Below are 18,514 nucleotides of genomic sequence, written 5' to 3'. Positions count from 1 at the left end.
GTCCTGCTTCTTGGTATTGGCCACTTTGATGGACGCCAGCTTGTCCTCTCGCGCATCCTTGCAATGAACACGGACCAGGGACAGAGCAACATCAGCACCGCACCTGGCAGAAGACTTTTTCCATTCTTGCACTCGACCTGGAACGTCATTCAGTCGAGTCATTAAAGCCGCGAGGTCATTTTGAAGCGTCTCGCCTGGCCAGAGTGTCATGTCGATTCGCGACACCGCAACCTTCAATCGAGCGAGGTAGTCAACCACACCAGCAACACGAGACTCCAGTCGGAGCATGTTCATAGTGTCTTCATCCTTCAAAGGGGAGTTAATGGGGTCCAAGCTTGTCTCCACTCGACTGGTCTCCTCCTCGAAGTTCTGGCAGAATTCTGTAAACACAATTCGAGTTTAAGCCAACGGTTCTATGATGAGTCGGTGATAACAAGTCAGCCGGATGGAAGAGATTACCTTCAAGCATGATGAATAACTTCTGGGCGAGCCCTCCCAGATAAGCCTCCAGATCGTTCTTCTTCCCCACTAGTTCGCTAGCCTTGTCACTCAGAGCTATTTTATCATTCTTCAGATGGTTGACCTCCTTGTTGGCCGCGTCGAGAGCAGCTTTCAGATTGGCGTTCTCCTCCTCAAGTTTACCGACTGAAGCCAACTTTTCTTCCGCAAGCTTCATTTTGTCCAAAGCCGCCTTCTGCGCCTCGACGAGGTCATGGTCCTTCTTCTTCAGAGCCTCCTTCAGTTTATCTGCAAAGTAACAATGAGATCAGAATCAGGAATGGACAGAAAGATAAAGATAGTCGTCAAGATTCTCACCAAACATACCTTTTTCTTCGTCCTTCGCCTTCTTAAAGTTCTCCTGAACAAGCTTCAAGTCAAGGTCGAGCTGGATATGCTTGTTTTCCAATTCAGTATAACGAGCCACAAGCTCGCAAGATTTCTGTGAAGGGTCAGTCGACAGACATCAAAGATAGGTTGCTTCCGAGTGATTAAGAGAAAAACAGTAACATTTCTAAGACTACAGTCAAATCAAAATATTCAACAGTAGTCTCGGGGACTACACCCAGTGGGTGCACTCAGCGTGCCCCCACTGGTTCTACCGACTCGGTCCGATCAGCCGACCGAAAGAGACAAAAAGCTTCTGATCCTAAACCATGGCTCTCTGCCAGCAGTCAGCCATGGTATCATCATGATCCAAAAAAACAGGTTCTTCAGACCTTAGTCGACTGCCAGCAGTCGACCATGGTCTCGGGGACTACACCCAGTGGGTGCACTCAGCGTGCCCCCACTGGTTCCAAGATTCCATTCGACATGGTCCCACCAGCCCAAGTGAATAAATTCAAAGAATAAATACTACGGTCGACTGCCAGCAGTCCAGCATAGTCTCGGGGACTACACCCTGTGGGTGCACTCAGCGTGCCCCCACCAATCCAAAAATTCAATCGACACACCCAGTGAGTGTACAGAGAAAATCTTCAGGTAGCATATCCTAACAGAACAAGTGGTGACCAACTAACCTGGACATTGCTCTGAAGAGCTGAGCTAGCATCGTAGGCTGCTTGGCTGGCTTCCCGGATCGCCTTCACCTTCTCCATCATGATCCTTGCCTAGCGTATAGCCTCCTTAGCAGCACCCGCTTGGTCCTCTGGGACGTGGTGCGTGGCGAAAAAGGAAGGCGGGTCAGCAGTCGACGACGAAGGTTGAGCACTCGTCAGCGGCACAACGAAAGATACAGAAGTCCGAGTGATGCTGCCACCCCTCCTGAACCAGTGTCTCAGGCGTTGATGCAACCTGAGCGGTCTTGCCAGCCGGCGCCTTTTTATTCCTCCTCGGCCTTAGAGGCGCCTCATCGTCATCATCAGGGAGATCAATGACATGAGGTGGGGCTACAGGAAAGATTCAAAGTTAAAAATGAAGATCCAATCGACCAAAAGAGAAACTACAGAGATCATACCAAGGTTGGAGGTGGCAGCATCTTCCATTTCCTGGTCTTTGTTCATGGCTGAGGTCTCGGAGGTAGCAGCACTGCAGATTTTAGAAATCAGTCGGTTAGCCAACGAGTCGACCAAGAGTCTGTCCATGCTAAACGAGAAAACACAAGTTCTGCTGTTACCCGGAAATGGTGGGAATGGCCATTCTCATCTTGGGCAGAGCCTTCGACGGTTTTGATGACGCCGCTCGGGGATGCTTCGGCGCTTTTTCAGTCACCGCTGGAGAGGTCGTCCGAGGGCGTTTCGTCGACTGCCCAACAGGCACAGTCGCTTTGCCAAGCTCGACCGCGGGGTCATGGGTGAGCTTGGATCTCCTTTCCGTGCGAGGAGGGTCGACTTCCTCCTCCTCCTCCTCCTCCTCTTCACCGGAGCCGTCGTCATCTTCATCCCCCTCACCATCAGATTGCCACTCCTCCTGACTTTCACCTCCGCTTGCCTCCTCCTCCTCCTCGACCTGTTCTTGCGCCCCGTTGGGCATCGAGTACATCTCAGTAGTGGCCTAGAAGACACCAAACAAGACAAAAGTCAGTCGACTGATTCTAAGCAGGCAGAGTGAAGAAAACAGGATCACAGTCGGAGATGCAGAATTGAACCTTGTCTACTTCGTATGATTGGTCGAGTGGAGGAATCCTCCTGGCCCTTGGGGGTTGTCTCTGTTCCCTGTGATGGCCGTCAGCCACCTCTCCAGCGTGGCTTCCTCGACCTCCTCCGGGTGGATCCGAGTGGTGTCCTCAGTGCCAGAATACATCCACATCGGATGGTCTTGATATTGAAGCGGCTGGATGCGTCGGAGGAGGAAGACCTCCAAGAGATCCATGCCGGTCACCCCGTCACGGATGAGCTGGACTACACGCTCGACCAGCACCTTAACCTGCGCCTTCTGTTCCGAGATCACCTTCAAAGAGGAAGGCTTCCTCACTCGGTTCATAGAAAAAGGAGGGAGTCCGGTCGACTGCCCTGGCGTCGGCTGGTCTTTGAAGTAAAACCAGGTCGACTGCCATCCACGGACCGAGTCGGGAAGGACCATGGCCAGAAAAGCACCTTTCCCCCTCAGCCGAACCCCAAGACCCCCACACATCTGAATCACTTGTGTTCTCTCATCACTCGAATTGGCCTTTTTCACCGTCTGGGAGCGATAGGTGAAAATGTGCTTGAAAAGACCCCAATGAGGCCGACAACCCAAGAAATTCTCGCACAAAAACACGAAAGCAGCGAGGTACACGATGGTGTTGGGTGTGAAGTGGTGGAGTTGCGCCCCAAAGAAATTCAGAAATCCCCAAAAGAAAGGATGAGGCGACAAAGAAAACCCACGGTCGACATGAGTGGCCAAGAGAACGACCTCACCCTCCTCAGGCCGCGGCTCAGACTCCTTCCCCGGGAGCCGCGCCGATCCATGGGGGATCAGCCCTTCATTGGCCAGGTCATCAAGATCTGCTTGACGAATCGTCGAGCAGATCCAGTCGCCCTGGATCCAGCCCTGCGGCAGGCCGGCCCTCGATGAAGATCCACCCCGACTGGTCGCCCTTCCCTTCGCCTTCGCCGTCGCCTTCTTCGCCCGCTCCACGGCCGTCGTCTTCTCCTTCACCATCGTCGCCGGCGAGACACGCACAGAGCAACAGCACTGAGATGGAAGCGAATGCGGCAGATAAGTCTGAGGAAGAGAGGAGGAAATGAGAGCGCACTGTTCAAAAACCCCCGTCCGGGGCCTTATATGATGTTGCTTCCGAGTGACTGACTTGTAGGCCCGGGCGATCCTGTCAAATCCCGCAACAGTCGCGCGCGCGATACGTGGCGACAAAGGTGGCGCGGAGATCGAGGCGTCCCTGCCTTATCCCATCCGATTACTGCGGCCTCCTCCGCCCCGCGCGCTCCCTGAAATTCGAATCCCGCTAAATCCGCGGGCTGCAGAGCAAATCGTCAGACGGAAGATTTCCTCCGCCCTGTCATTCGGAGTTCTCCAAGTAAAGAAATTCACTCGACGGATACAGAGAATGGATCAAGGCGACTGAAAAAGAAGTTGGTGCCGTCACCTAAGTTCATTGATCCAGAACAAGACATACTCACAGCACGAAAATGGGTCGGAAGTGTGTTCAACTCCTTCCCCACTCAAACCTCGATCCATTCGGGGGCTAATGATGAAGCCATGTACCTAGGGTAGGGTCATGGACGTGTCCAAGATACCCTCCCCAAGGACATCTCTAGAAGAAACCACCTTTCAGTCGACCTGGAAGGGTTCCACTCGACGGACTCGAAGACACTCAACCATGAAGCCACTCACTCGACCGCCAGGAGATCTAAAGTCACTCTGCATGCAAACGGTCGGTCATTAAGTAGCCTTTATGGTCATCATAGCACTTTATGTATGGCGTTACCAGTAATGCCAGATCTTAATGTACCTTAAACCCTGCATAACTGAGGGCCGGAGGGGTCTGGCGGACTCTATATAAACCACCCCCCTCCTCAGTGTAAAGGGTTCGCACCCCTGTAACTCATATACACATAATCCAATCGACCGCCTCCGGGCTCCGAGACGTAGGGCTGTTACTTCCTCCGAGAAGGGCCTGAACTCGTAAACCCCTTGCGTATACAACTACTCCATAAGCTACGATCTTGCCTCTCCATTCCTACCCCCCTATTCTACTGTCAGACTTAGAACGACGACAGCGGGTGCGACATGTCGGCAGCTGGGCGGATCTGCGGATTCCATCCTTGTTTGGTCCTTGTTGGCGCGGGCAACTCCAGGGCAAACCCTAGATCTCCCTGGGATCAAGCGATGGCGGTGCTTTTGCGTCGTAGTCCCTCTTCAGGGCATCGTTTTGGAGTTTGCTCCGGTTGAAGGGACCAGCGACACCGACGGCGCACGCCCGGTGGCGCAAGTGCCGATGAAAATCGCGCCAACTACGGTCATGGCGGACGATGGCGGCATCTTGGATGTCGTTTCCTTGTCGAGGCATCGTCGCTGCAGTTTGCGTCATCAGGCTCGGGATGCTCCGGGGAAAATCCTAGATCTGGGTCTCCCGGATCGGACGATGATGGCGTTCTCTATATCGCTTTCCCTCCCGGGGGCATCATTTTGGAGCAAGTGATGGATGGAGGTGGCAAGAGGAGGAGCGGTGTTACATCTACCGCAAGGCCGACGGTGGATCACAACGCATGGCGTTGCGGAGTTTCGGTGATGGGCGCGCGTGGATGGACACATGCAGGATGGTGGCGTTGTCTGGCGTTGTGGTGGCGCCGACGATAGGCCTGACAAGGTTGATGAGCAGTACAACACTGAAGATGGACTGGTGGCAGGTGGCTGCGGCGGCCTCATACCCGGCAGGCGTCCTGGTTGAGGAGTGCGCCGGACTGGTGGGTGTCCATACCCGGCAGGCGTCCTGGTTGGGACCTCAGGTCTTAGATGTTAGGTTTGGCTGCGAGGTCTGTTTGGTATTAGGCCCAGACTATCAGCATCCCTTCATCAATTGGATAGGAATAGCGACAGATGTTGCCTAGACGGCGGCTTTAGTCTTACTATTGTATGACTTTGTAAGGTCTTGTGAATAATTAATAAAATAGCTGGATGCATCGTCCAGATACAGAGGCCGGGGGTCCTCCTCCTTTTCTTAAAAAAATGCAATCTCTGGATGCTCTTGTTTGACCTGAAGTTTCCCTCTCTTGTTAGCTGCAATGCAAGGCTTGTTTGTCGGTGGCTTTGTTTAGAGTGTTGTGTGAATGTGGCATGGTTTGGTCAGTCAAATAACTAGGCTCAGTCGGATTTAGCAGTTACAGGTTCAGGACTGGGTGTGAACTTGTCCGAGGAATACTTACACTGCAAGAAAGAGCAAGCAAGTGTGCTGTATAAAAAAAAGGATCCATTTTTCTTCTTACTTTACTTGCTCGTAGTAATAGGAGAGAGAGAGAGAAAAGGATAGAGAGAGAGAGGGGAGAGGCGTTGCAGCAACCGAGCTCCACTCCTCTCTATATTTGAACATTTTGAAATTTGGGGTTTTGAAGTTTCAAAAAATGTGAAATTTTTCCCAGGGATACATATACACATTCCGATTGCACGCGTCAAGTTTTGGTAGAAATCTAGTTTTGTTTTAGGCTATAGGAAAATAAATAAATTTCTGACAGTATATAGGATAAAAAGGGTGCCATTTCTGTCAGAAATTTTTCTTTTTTGTATTTCCTAAAATACAAAGTATTTCTTTTCCAGATTTTTCCCAGGCCTTAGGAATATGTGTATGTATCCACGTATTTGTTTTAAGTTTTTTTTAGTACCAAAAGTGTGTTTTTCAAAATTTTCAAATACCAAGAGCAGCGGAGCTCGGTAGCTACAAGCATAGAGAGAGAGAGAGAGAGAGAGAGAGAGAGAGAGAGAGAGAGAGAGAGAGAGAGGTCTGAGTTTTGGGTGGTTGTTAACTTAGATCTCAGGAAATGAAGAAACCCAAGAAAAGAGATTTACACGATACAAGAAACTTGAAAGAAAAGGACTTATTTTATGGTTTCAACCTTTGTGTTAGATTAATTAATCCCTTATTACGTCGGTTGGTCGTTAGAGGCTTTTTGGATTTTTATCTTCCATATTTTAGGTTTATTTCTTGAGCGCAACATAGAAACAATCCACTCATAGATATTTAATTTATTTTGGTTAGTTCCATTAGATCTGATCCCAAAAACCATCCAAGGCAAGATCATGTTAGGGGGTTTGCCCCTCTTAAATCATACATCACCGAATTTTGTGAAGTTCTTTTCCGGTCACCATATGAGAGTCATTTATCATTTGACAAATTTTGAGGTTTTGATGAACAAAAGAAGTGAGGGACACATTGTTCTAAATGGAAGGCCCGTGCTCCAGGCGCCAACGCCGCTGCGCGATCCCGGCCGGTGGCGGAGAAGGTCGCCAAGGCCGCCGGCGTCAAGAGGAAGAGGATTCCGGCTACAAAGAAGCCGCCTCCTTCATACACTCCCTCCGCCTCGGAAAGAGGTGCCCCGGCAATGCCGCTCAACGGTGCTGCTCCCACCGCAAGCAAGGTGTTTGACAAAATGGCCGGAAGGTATGAGTCTTCGGCCATGGCAATTTTCTTTGCTTTTCGCCATTTTGTGATAGCTCGTGACTTGTTGTCGTTCACTATAGCGGGGGTTCGAAGAATGTGCAGCCGTTGGGCAGCTTGCTTGGAGCAAGTACGCAATGCACCTCCAAGTGGAACCGTGAAATCCGACTATGTGAGTTTGTTTTGCCTTTGTTCAAGTTGTGCATCATCATATTGCATCATATGAAATGATTGCATCATTTCACTTTGTTCACATTGTGTAGGACAAAATTGCCCAACATAAATACAAAGACATGGAAGCTTCGGAAGGCAAATTCTTCAAACTAGAGCATTGTTGGGACTTGCTCAAAAAGTGCGAGAAGTGGAAGTTGATCGACAAAGAATCCCCACCGAAGAGAGGTTCACTTACAAACATGGATGAAGATGAGGATGATGATGGCCCAAGAAATTTGAACAAGCCCGATGGCGACAAGAAGACTAAGGAGAAGATGAAGAGAGAGCACGAAGCATCGAGCTTGAGGGAGAAGATTGATTCCATGGTGTAATCAAAATGAGTTGATGTTGTTGAAGTCGTTGGAGATCAAGAAAGAGTTGGCCGAGAAGAAGGCAAAGGAGAAGCAAGAAAAGTGGCAATTGCGGCCATTGAGGAGAGAAGAGCATGTGCCGCTGAAAACAAAGCCATGTCCAAGTTGCTCGCCGAAGAGAACAAGATCATGACAATGAACTGCAATGATATGGACGACCTCACCAAAGAATGGCATGATATGGCAAGGAGAGAAATCTTGAAGAGGAGAATGTTTGCGTCGGCCAGTGCGTGTTACAGTGCCGGAGATGTTTTCTCTGCTCCATATGGTGGCAATGTCGATGATTTCGGAGCGGGAGTTGGAACAAGCGCCGGAGGTGGATTCGGTGGTGGCGATGAACTTCAAGATGGACTCGATGGCGCGGAGTAAAGATCGACAAAGATGATGCCGGACGTGGTAGCCACTTTTGCAAGACCCTCTTTTGGGTTTGCCCTACTAAATTGAAGTTTTTATTTGCGCGTAAACTGCTTTATGTTGTTTGAATTTGAATTTATTTGTGGGAACCTATGTCAGATTTGAGAATTGGGCGTTTTCTGTTCACGGGTCGACGCGGTGGTGCCCGAGCAGACCCCGCAAAAAGCCGACCTGTAAAAAAGTATTTCGCAAATATCCTTTTATACGGGTCCATTTGAGACGTCTGCATCTGCGGCCGTCCGAGCCAGTCCACAAAGACCGTTTTCCACGAACTGCAAACGCGTTTTGCGGGCCGGCCGAATACGGGATCTGCTAAAGATTATCTTAAAGAGGGCTCTGGAGGCGAACACGCAGTTGCTAGAGCTTGCACGACGGTAGCGGGGCCGTGGTCGATGTACGCCCGCTCTTTCATTTTAAAATATGGACCTTGTTTCTTAACGATTGGAAAATGTAAAGAAAATATCATAATTCTTTTGTTAAGAAGCACAGACATGATAAAAAGGTTCATGAATATAAAAATGCCCGTGAACTCAAAAAGTGTTCACAAAATTTTAAACTGTCCATGAATTTCAAAAAATGCCCATGAATTTGAATTTTTATGTATTCAAAAATGTTCATGGCTCTTAAAATTTCATTAATTTGAAAAATCATGAATTAAAAAGTGTGAATAAAGTTGAGAATTTTTTATGAATTGTTTTATAAATTTATGAATTTAAAAAATTCCACAGTTTTTTTTGAAAACTATGACATATTCACGAAGTTTATGAGAAGTTAATATTATTTTACTGATATAAACAAAAAGCAAGAGAGAAAACACTACTCCCTCCAATCAAAAATAATTAACGCAGCTTCTATGCAACATTGTATAAAAATGTTGTATTGAGGCTGCGTCAATTAATTCATAGAAAACACCCTCAAAAAATTAATTCATAGATAAATAATTTAAAAACCGGAAAGAAAACACAGGAAAAAAAAAACAAGGCCGGCCGCGTCCCGTGAAAGGCTGGCGGTGGGCGGTCGAGATGCGACCACGCGACCCGAGGCTGTGAGCCGCCGGCCGGCCGTCCATCGGCATCGCCTTGCTTCGTCCCCAGGGCAGCTCCCGTGCCCATGCCCCCGCACCCACCCACCACCAGCCACTCACTCCCTTCTACCCTTGCCTCCATCGCCATCCCCGTCTCCAGCTCCATCCATGACTACCCAGCACCAGCACCAGCACCAGCAGCGCCAGTCCACCGCCGCCGCCTCCTCCTCCTCCTCCCCACTACCACCGCCATGGCCTACCCTTAGGCTTAGGCTTAGTCTTGGCCCCGCGCGCTCGTCGCCATGGACGCCCTAGGCGGCGCGCTGCCGCGGCTCGCCCTCGCCGACGCCGACGCCGGGCCGGACGACGCGTGCGGGAGCCCCTGCTCCGTCGCCAGCGACTGCAGCAGCGTCGCCTCCGCCGACTTCGAGGGCCTCTTCTCCCCCTCCGGCGCCGACGCGGCCCCGCCCTCGCTCCTCTCCGACGACCTGCCCGCGGCCGCCGCCGAGGCCGCGGCGGTCCCCGGCGGCGCCTGCAGGAGCGTCTTCGCCCTCGACTCCCCGCCGCTCTGGGGGCTCGAGTCCGTCTGCGGCCGCCGCCCGGAGATGGAGGACGCCGCCGCCGTCGTCCCGCGATTCTACCGCGTCCCGCTCTGGATGGTCGCCGGCGACGGCGCCGCGGTCGACGGCCTTGACCGCGCCTCCTTCCGCCTCCCCGCCCACTTCTTCGCCGTCTACGACGGCCACGGCGGCGCCCAAGTCGCCGACTATTGCCGGGAGAAGCTCCACGCCGCGCTCGTCGAAGAGCTACGCGCCGCAGAGGACCGTGTCGGCGGATGCGACGACCTGAGCTCCCTGGACTCCAAGAAACAGTGGGAGAAGGCATTCGTGGACTGCTTCTGCCGCGTCGACACCGAGGTCGAGGCGCCGGACAGCGCGGGGTCGACGGCGGTGACCGCGGTCCTTTGCTCGTCCCACATCATCGTCTCCAACTGCGGGGACTCGCGGGCGGTGCTGTGCCGGGGCAAGGCGCCATTGCCGCTCTCTCTGGACCATAAGGCACTGTCATCATTCATCACATTTGTTCTTGAGTTCATCAGATACACTGTCTGAATGTTGCATTTATTGTCGATTCAGCCCAACAGGGAAGACGAGTACGCGAGGATCGAGGCGCTGGGCGGCAAGGTCATCCAGTGGAATGGATATCGAGTTCTCGGTGTTCTTGCCATGTCGCGCTCCATCGGTACGCAATTTTCTGCTCCTGAATATTTCAGAGCAAAGTTATGTAGGAGTACATACCTTAATTAGGAAATTGGCTATGTATCTCGAATCTCATTGAGGTCAAGGTTTAACTTTAGGTAGCGAGTTTCTAGGAATTGTGTCATGGAAAATCTTTGCTCTGTTCTTGGAAAAACTGTTGGTGATATCTGAATTGTGATGCGTGGTTCGTGAATCTGTCTATTTTGGCTGGCAAAAGTTTCATGACTTGTACTAATTTTTGACATTTGTCAAGTTAGTGATCATTTGCGTGATGACCTTAAATTTCTCCACCTAGCAAATACCTTTGAAAAGTTGGGTTATCATAGATAACAAATACTACTCACACATCACAAACTGATGATTCCTACTAGCTGTATTCATGCTTGCTAAGGAATGGCTCATCTTCCCATGCTTGTATGTTCTGTCCCTCAACAAATTATTCAGTGACTGACTGAGTAGTTTGATAATAACCATGTTCACTGTAATCCTGTGCTCTGCTTTTCTTCTGAACTACTGAACTGGGTTCCTGGTTATGATCGTGTTGTTGATCTACTTGAAGGGGACAGATACCTGAAACCGTACATAATCCCGGTCCCCGAGGTGACGGTTGTTGCCCGGGCGAGAGAGGATGAGTGCCTCATCCTCGCAAGCGATGGCCTCTGGGACGTGTTGTCGAACGAGGAGGTGTGCGACGCCGCTCGCAAGCAAATCCTACTGTGGCATAAGAAGAACGCTACCGCCTCCTCGTCCATCTCCCGAGGAGGAAGCGGCGGCGACGGTGGCTCGCCGGATCCCGCCGCTCAGGCGGCCGCCGAGTACCTATCCAAGCTCGCCCTCCAGAAGGGGAGCAAGGACAATATCACCGTCCTTGTGGTCGACCTCAAGGCGCATAGGAAGTTCAGGAGCAAGACTGACAATAACAACAACAACAACAACAACAACAGATAGTTATAAGCAACCTATAGGAAGCTCAAGACCAAAACCTGATGACAGTGACAGTGCATATACAAATTATTTTTTGTTTCAAGTAGCTAGATTTGAAACATAAAAATCATATGCACAGATTTTCTTGGAAAAAAGTGTTTTTAGAATAATATAACTTTGTTGATCCTTGCACATATATATACTGCAGTAGAAACTACTCCCTCCGTTCCCAAATATTTGTCTTTCTAGGCATTTCAAATGGACACAACATACGGATGTATGTAGACATATTTTAGAGTGTAGATTCACTCATTTTTGCTCTGTATGTAGTCACTTGTTGAAATCTCTAGAAAAACAAATATTTAGGAACGGAGGGAGTAGCAGTTAAGTTATATTTTGAAGACCCATGTCAATGTTCAAAATGTCACCTTTTCATGTCGTCCCCTTCGTCTCGGTGTCTTTCTCCGTCTTGTTCACCTCCTCCCCGGCACCGGCATGTCGTCGCCCTCGTCTCCCATGGAGGTAAGCACCTTACAACGACCCTCCCATCCTTCCATTGTTATTGTTAGGTTACTAGATAAGGAATTTCCATAACAAGCTCTCAATCGAAGGTGTCATCCCGAAACACCCCACTGACTATATTTTCAATTGGTTTATTTTCTTGCAGCTGTGGTTGCCTCTAGGACAGTGGAAGGACAGTGCGATGACAAGCGCGGTGTTGAGCAACATTAAGTTGATCCACTACACATCAACAGAAGGCAACCGTCAGACTAATCTTTGCTGGCCGCGTGCCTCATATTGCTTTATGTCTACACTTCTGCTAGATGAACGAGCCCTGGGTTGTAATATGTTGATACTTTTTTCGTTTATTTTGCTGTTAGAATCTCATGTCTTTATTATTTTAAAGTTGGGCACGTTTTGCGTGTTTCTTCTAAAAGAAGTATTGGGTTTATTAGATTCTTTCTCTTCAATCATATGTTCCCTTTTCCTGGAATGGATAGAGAATCCTCTCTGGCAAGGAATGGAGATATACCTTTACTCCAAAAAAAAAAAGGAAAATGTTCTACTAGACGGTAACATATTGAGACTCAACCGAGGGGTTGAACTCACCGATGGTAAAGATTCCAGGCAATAAACAATAAATAAGACACCTTAGTAGTAAATGGTGCAGGGATAGTGATTAAGGGCCTTTGAACCTTCAGCACCGTGGTTCATAAACAAAGAAAACGAATTTCCTATTTATGCAGTTTATGATCCACGTGCACATTATTATCTCCTCCAGTCATACATGAATGACTAAATTTTAATGAAATTCTAGAGGTTTGTTTGGCAACGTTGCATTTCTTATTGTCCATGTTGTGTTAAAAGGTAGATTGTAGCGTGTCAACTTATGTACGTACATGTGTACGGTTCGGTTGTAATATGATGGCATTGTAACCGAGGCAGGTTGTTGTAGTCGGCCTTATCTAGTATAGCTTGGATGAGGGGCCAAGACTTCAACAACCTCCTCAAACCCTCATGTATCTTGTGCTATATATTAACACGAACGCGTCCCTGATGAGATCATCAAACGCTTAGCCTATTTTCTTATATGGTAATCAGAGCCTACCTCGGTTGCATCCATGGCGAACTCCTCCACAAATTCGTTCCCCTCATCTCCTTTTGCACACTTCGCCACAGAGAAGCTCACAAGAGGGAACGAGGCACTCTAGCGCGCCACCGTCCTCTCAGCCATCCGGGGGGCGCAGATGGCGGCCTTCATCGACCTCGAGCAGGAGGTGCCACCCATGCACACTGAGGTCACCTCCTCCGACGGCAAGACCAAGACCAAGGCTCCGAACCCGGAGTTCGGCGTGTGGTATGCGCGAGATCAGCAGGTTTTCTCCTACCTGCTGACGACGCTGCCGCGCGAGATGGCCATCCAAGTTGCAACATGCCATACCGCAGCTGAGCTGTGGAACACCGTGCAAGGGATGCTGGCATCGCATACCAGTGCACAGACCGTCAATGTCAGAATTGCTCTGGCGAACCTCCAGAAGGGCAACCTCTCCGTCGCTGAATACGTCGGTAAGGTCAGAACACTTTGTGATGAACTAGCTGCTTCAGGAAAGAAGGTGGACGAGGAAGATGTCGTCTCCCACATCCTCGCTGGACTCGATGAGGAGTTTGATCCCGTGGTGTCTGCCATGTGCTCACGGGTCGAGCCTGTTGGGGTGCCGGAGCTGTACTCGCAGCTCCTAAGCTTCGAGACTCGCATGAACCTGCGTGGCGGGTCTTTTCAGTCATCTGCAAACGCGGCGGCACGCGGGCGCTTCAACAAGACAAACGGCGGCGGTGGTGACTGCGGCCGTGGCTTCCCCAACAAACAAGGTGGCGGTGGCGGCGGAGATCGCAACCGCAACTACTCCAAGCCGCCCAACCGTGGAAACGGGGGAGGTGGTGGCAACAGAGGCGGCAGCGGCGGGAACTACAACAACAATCCCTCCGCCAAGCCTACGTGCCAGATCTGCGGCAAGATTGGACACCCTGCATGGAAGTGTTGGAAGAGGTATGACTCTTCCTACCAGGGAGGAGAAGAACAGTAGCATCAGCGCTCGGCGAACATGGCGGCCCCCCAGTATGGAGTCGATACCAATTGGTATCTTGACAGCGGTGCAACAAATCACATCACGGGAGACTTGGAGAAGCTGACAGTTCGCGGCCGCTACACGGGAAACGAGCAAATCCACACGGCTAGTGGATCAGGTATGACTATTGCCCACATTGGTCAATCACACATGCATACCCCTGAACGAGATTGTTCTGAAAAACATCCTTCATGTTCCTGAAGCCAATAAAAGTTTAGTCTCTGCTAGTTGTCTTTCTGTTGATAACAACTCCTTAGTTGAGATTCACCCCTATTCTTTTTTTGTTAAGGATCGGGCAACAAAGAGAACCCTTCTTCGCGGCAGGGGTAGACGAGGTCTATACCCTGTAAAACACATGGAACAAGATGCCAAGAAGCATGTGCTCAGTGTCACCTCTCCATCTTCGGACAGATGCCACCGGCGTCTAGGACACCCTTCTTCAATTATTGTTAGCAAAATAATTAGCCAAAATAAGCTTCCATGTGTTAGTCTATCAAATAATGAACTTGTCTGTGATGCTTGCCAAAAGGGCAAAAGCCACCAGTTACCATATCCAAAATCTATAAGTGAATCCAAGTTTCCTTTGGAACTTATCTTTTCTGATGTATGGGGACCAGCTGTTGAATCAGTAGGTAGAAAAAAATACTATGTGAGCTTCATAGATGATTTCAGTAAGTTCACATGGATCTACCTAATCAAACATAAGTCAGAAGTTTTTCAAAAATCTCATGACTTTAAAAACCTTGTTGAGAGACAATTCAGTCGAAAAATTCTTGCTCTTCAAACAGATTGGGGGGAGAATATGAGAAACTGAATTCCTTTTTTACTAAAATAGGGATATCCCATCATGTTTCGTGTCCCCATGCTCATCAGCAGAATGGGTCGGCCGAACGCAAGCATCGTCACATTGTCGAAGTAGGTCTCTCTCTACTTGCTCAAGCCTGTCTGCCCTTGAAATTTTGGGATGAGGCTTTCATTGCCACCACCTATCTCATCAATAGGTTGCCTAGTAAAGTGATCAAGTTTGAAACTCCCCTTGAAAAATTGTTCAATGAAAAACCCAATTATTCATCCCTTAGAATCTTTGGGTGCGCTTGCAGGCCCAATTTGCGTCCATACAATTCACACAAACTTCAGTTTCGCTCTAAAAGGTGTGCCTTTCTTGGTTACAGTAACTTGCATAAAGGCTTCAAGTGCCTAGATATTTCTACCGGGCGTGTATTGTAACGCCCTCGATGCGGCTATCGCTCCCACGTGTCGAGGCACGACTTAGAGGCATAACCGCATTGAAAGCAATGTCGCAAGTCAGGCAATCATTACAACATCCCATGTAATATATAATAAAAGGGGGAGATAACATAGTTGGCTTACACTCGCCACGTCACATCAGAGTACATAAATAACATCCATCAAACAAACACACATGGCCCGACTACGGCGCCAAAATAGAAAAGAACCCAACATGCGACAAGGTCCTGAATCGATAACCCCAACTAGGCACCACTACTGATCATCCGGAAAAGACACGTAGTAACGCTGAGAGTCCTCGTCGAACTCCCACTTGAGCTCGTACTCGTCACCTGGAGCGGAATCACCTGGACCTGCATCTGGAGTTGTAGTATCTGTGAGCCACAGGGACTCAGCAATCTCACACCCACGCGATCCAAACTATTTAAGCTCATAGGAATGGATAAGGCAAAAAATATGTGGAGCTGCAGCAAGCGACTAGCATATGGTGGCTAACTTATACGCAAAAGAGAGCGAGAAGAGAAGGCGAAGCACGAGCGAGAAGCTAAAGGAACATCCTGCGCAAGCATAACTCCAACACCGTGTCCACTTCCCGGACTCCGCCGAGAAGGGGCCATCACGGTAACACACACGGTTGATTCATTTTAATCAAGTTTAGTTCAAGTAATCTACAACCGGACATTAACAAATTCCCATCTGCCCATAACCGCGGGCACGGTTTTCGAAAATTCAATCCCTGCAGGGGGGTCCCAACTTAGCCCATGACAAGCTCTCACGGTCAACGAAGGAATAGACCTCCACCCGAGACACACCGATCAGACTCGGCAACCCGGTACAACAAGACAATTCGACAGGTTAAAACAAGACCAGCAACACCGCCCGAATGTGCCGACAAATCCCGATAGGAGCTGCACATATCTCTTTCTCAGGGCACACTCAGATGAGCGCTCCATACAACTAAAACCAAACCTCGAGTTTCCCCGAGGTGGCGCTGCACAGGGCTCTAGTTCGGACCAACACTCAGAGGAGCACTGGCCCGTGGGGGGCTAAAATAAAGATGACCTTCGGGCTCCGGAAACCCAAGGGAAAAAGAGGCTAGGTGGCAAAAGGTAAAACCAATGTTGGGCATTGCTGGAAAAGCTTTAATCAAGGCGAACTATCAAGGGGTTCCCATTATAACCCAACCGCGTAAGGGACGCAACAATCCGGGAACATAACACCGATATGACGGAAACTAGGACGGCAAGAGTGGAACAAAACACCAGGCGAGAGGCCGAGCCTTCCACCCTTTACCAAGTATATAGATGCATTAAGATAACATAGCAATATAATGATATCCCAACAAGTAAAAAAAATGTTCCAACAAGGAACGGCTCCAATCTTCACCTGCAGCTAACAACGCTATAAGAAGGGCTGAGCAAAGCGGTAACATAGCCAATCAACGGTTTGCTAGGACAATGGTGGGTTAGAGGTTCAACATGGCAATTGGGAGGCTGACAAGCAAAAGGTAGGCATCGTAGCAGTGGCAAAGCAAAAGAGCGAGCAAACTAGCATAGCAAAGATAGTAGTGATTTCGAGGGTATGATCATCTTGCCTGCACAGTTGTCAGAGTTGACTGGATCCTCGCAAGCAAACTCAACGGGCTCCTCGGTAGCAAACTCGTCTCCCGGCTCTACCCAAACAAGACAAACAAGCAACAAGGATACAATCAACCACGGGCAAGACCAAGCAATATGATGAAATGACGATATGCTATGCGGGATGCGATGCGAGATGCAAAATGCAAGATATGACAGGAAATGCATGAACCTGGCATCAACTTGGAAAACCAAGTGTGCCACTGGATAGAGGGGATGAAATCGCTTGAAAACGATATAAAGATCATAGGAATCGGAGCTACGGTTTGGAAATGGCGAGCGTTTTAAGATACGACACCGGTCTGCGATTTACAGCAAGTAGGCATCTAAATGCAACAAAATGAACATGCTACAGCCACCAAACATGAAAACAAAATATATGACAGTGAAGTACACAAGATGGTTGACAAAACACTAGCACTGAGCCATAGTCAAATTCATCCATTAAGAGGTTCAAACAAGCATGGCTAAAACGCAAATGCAAAACAGATTTCAGACTTAGTGAAATTATCACTAGTCTGAAATTTCAGATCACGATGCTCTCTTCGGAGCAGCAAAACAACATGATACAAAACCTGAACATGACAAGCAAGAACATGGCATGGAGCTACTCAACAAGCTTAACAAAACACCCAAAGTGACCTGGGGCCAAAAGGGTTCACGAAATACTCTACCGAGCTCACGAACATCGCTCGGACACAATCAGTTTTCAGACTTAGTAAAAACTGAGACATGCTGAAATATAACTCACGAAGGCATGTAAACGAGCTCGATGCACTCACTACGATGCAAGTCATGGAAAGGAAAGCATATAACCAGCAAGAAGGTACCAAGTGCTAGCTACTCATGGCAAGAACGAAGGCATAGCATGCATGGAACGCTAACGGTAGCATCGGCGAAATCGCAAACAAGTTGACGATCTGCCCAGATTAACAACGAAGCAAAAGTTGAGCTCGATTGAGTCAACCTAGAGCACTCTACAAATGCCAACAAAGACATGGATGGATAGAGCATGACATAGATATCAAAACTCCCTTAATGATCATCCTCAAAAGAGGCACGGATCACTAGGAAACAAGCTGGACATATAGCATCATGAACTAAAATATCCCAGACTTAGTGAAAATCACTAAGTCCCTGAAATCTGCATTCTCAGGTACCCTACTTCGCAAGCTTGCACAAGACAACACACACATCCTAAAAATGCATGGGTGGCACCTCTGGAAAGAAGACAAAATGCTTCACAATACATCCCAAAGGAGCACAGGCATATCATGCACGAATTAAACATAGCAAAAATGACAAAAGTGCATGATGAACTAACGGATCTGCAATTTAACTCACGAAGCCTCCTTCTAACAGCATTTTGGGCGTCAAGATGACCTCAAATGCAAATGATGCAATGGAATGAAATGATGTACATGTCGAGACGAAGATTTTGATATATCATACGCCTAAAACGGATCTACGGTTGCGGAGATACGAGCAGTCAAAGATAGCATAAAAATCTGGGAGATTAGGGTTTCGGGGAGAGGTCAACCTAGCCCAGATCCAGATCTGGATCGGCACGCTTCCCGAGGCGGCGCCGGAGACACTGTTCGCCGGAGAGGAAAGGGACGCCGGGCTCCGGGAGGTCGCCGGAGAGGGGACCGGGCGTGGAGGAGGCGGTGGCCGGCGACGAGACGGCGAGGGGCGGCGCGGCCGGGGTCGCCGTGGCCGCGGGCGAGGGCGCGGGCGCGCGGCGGGGCCCGGCGCGGCGGCGGCCGGTGC

The 18,514-nt window shown here is 49.3% G+C and overlaps 1 protein-coding gene and 1 pseudogene across 2 annotated transcripts; both read left to right on the top strand.

The window, feature by feature from the left end:
* The first annotated feature begins 9,084 nt into the window (after positions 1 to 9,084).
* On the top strand, positions 9,085 to 12,187 carry LOC119349856 (protein phosphatase 2C 53-like). 2 transcript variants are annotated; one of them, XM_037617950.1, is made up of 4 exons: positions 9,101 to 10,107; positions 10,186 to 10,291; positions 10,868 to 11,754; positions 11,900 to 12,187. In XM_037617950.1, exons 1-3 carry the CDS (start codon positions 9,352 to 9,354, stop codon positions 11,254 to 11,256), a joined length of 1,251 nt encoding a protein of 416 aa, XP_037473847.1. In that variant the 5' UTR covers positions 9,101 to 9,351; the 3' UTR covers positions 11,257 to 11,754; positions 11,900 to 12,187. The 2 variants fall into 2 exon arrangements, with proteins under 2 accessions (XP_037473848.1, XP_037473847.1); XM_037617951.1 differs by lacking the exon at positions 11,900 to 12,187 and having other exon boundaries at positions 9,085 to 10,107; positions 10,875 to 11,001.
* A 1,156-nt stretch (positions 12,188 to 13,343) lies between these two features.
* LOC119351585 lies at positions 13,344 to 13,482 on the top strand (annotated as a pseudogene).
* The last annotated feature ends 5,032 nt before the right edge of the window (positions 13,483 to 18,514 follow it).

This window comes from Triticum dicoccoides, chromosome 1B (assembly GCF_002162155.2).
Source record: "Triticum dicoccoides isolate Atlit2015 ecotype Zavitan chromosome 1B, WEW_v2.0, whole genome shotgun sequence".
Lineage (NCBI taxonomy): Eukaryota > Viridiplantae > Streptophyta > Magnoliopsida > Poales > Poaceae > Triticum > Triticum dicoccoides.
This window is presented reverse-complemented; position numbering and strand designations above follow the sequence as displayed.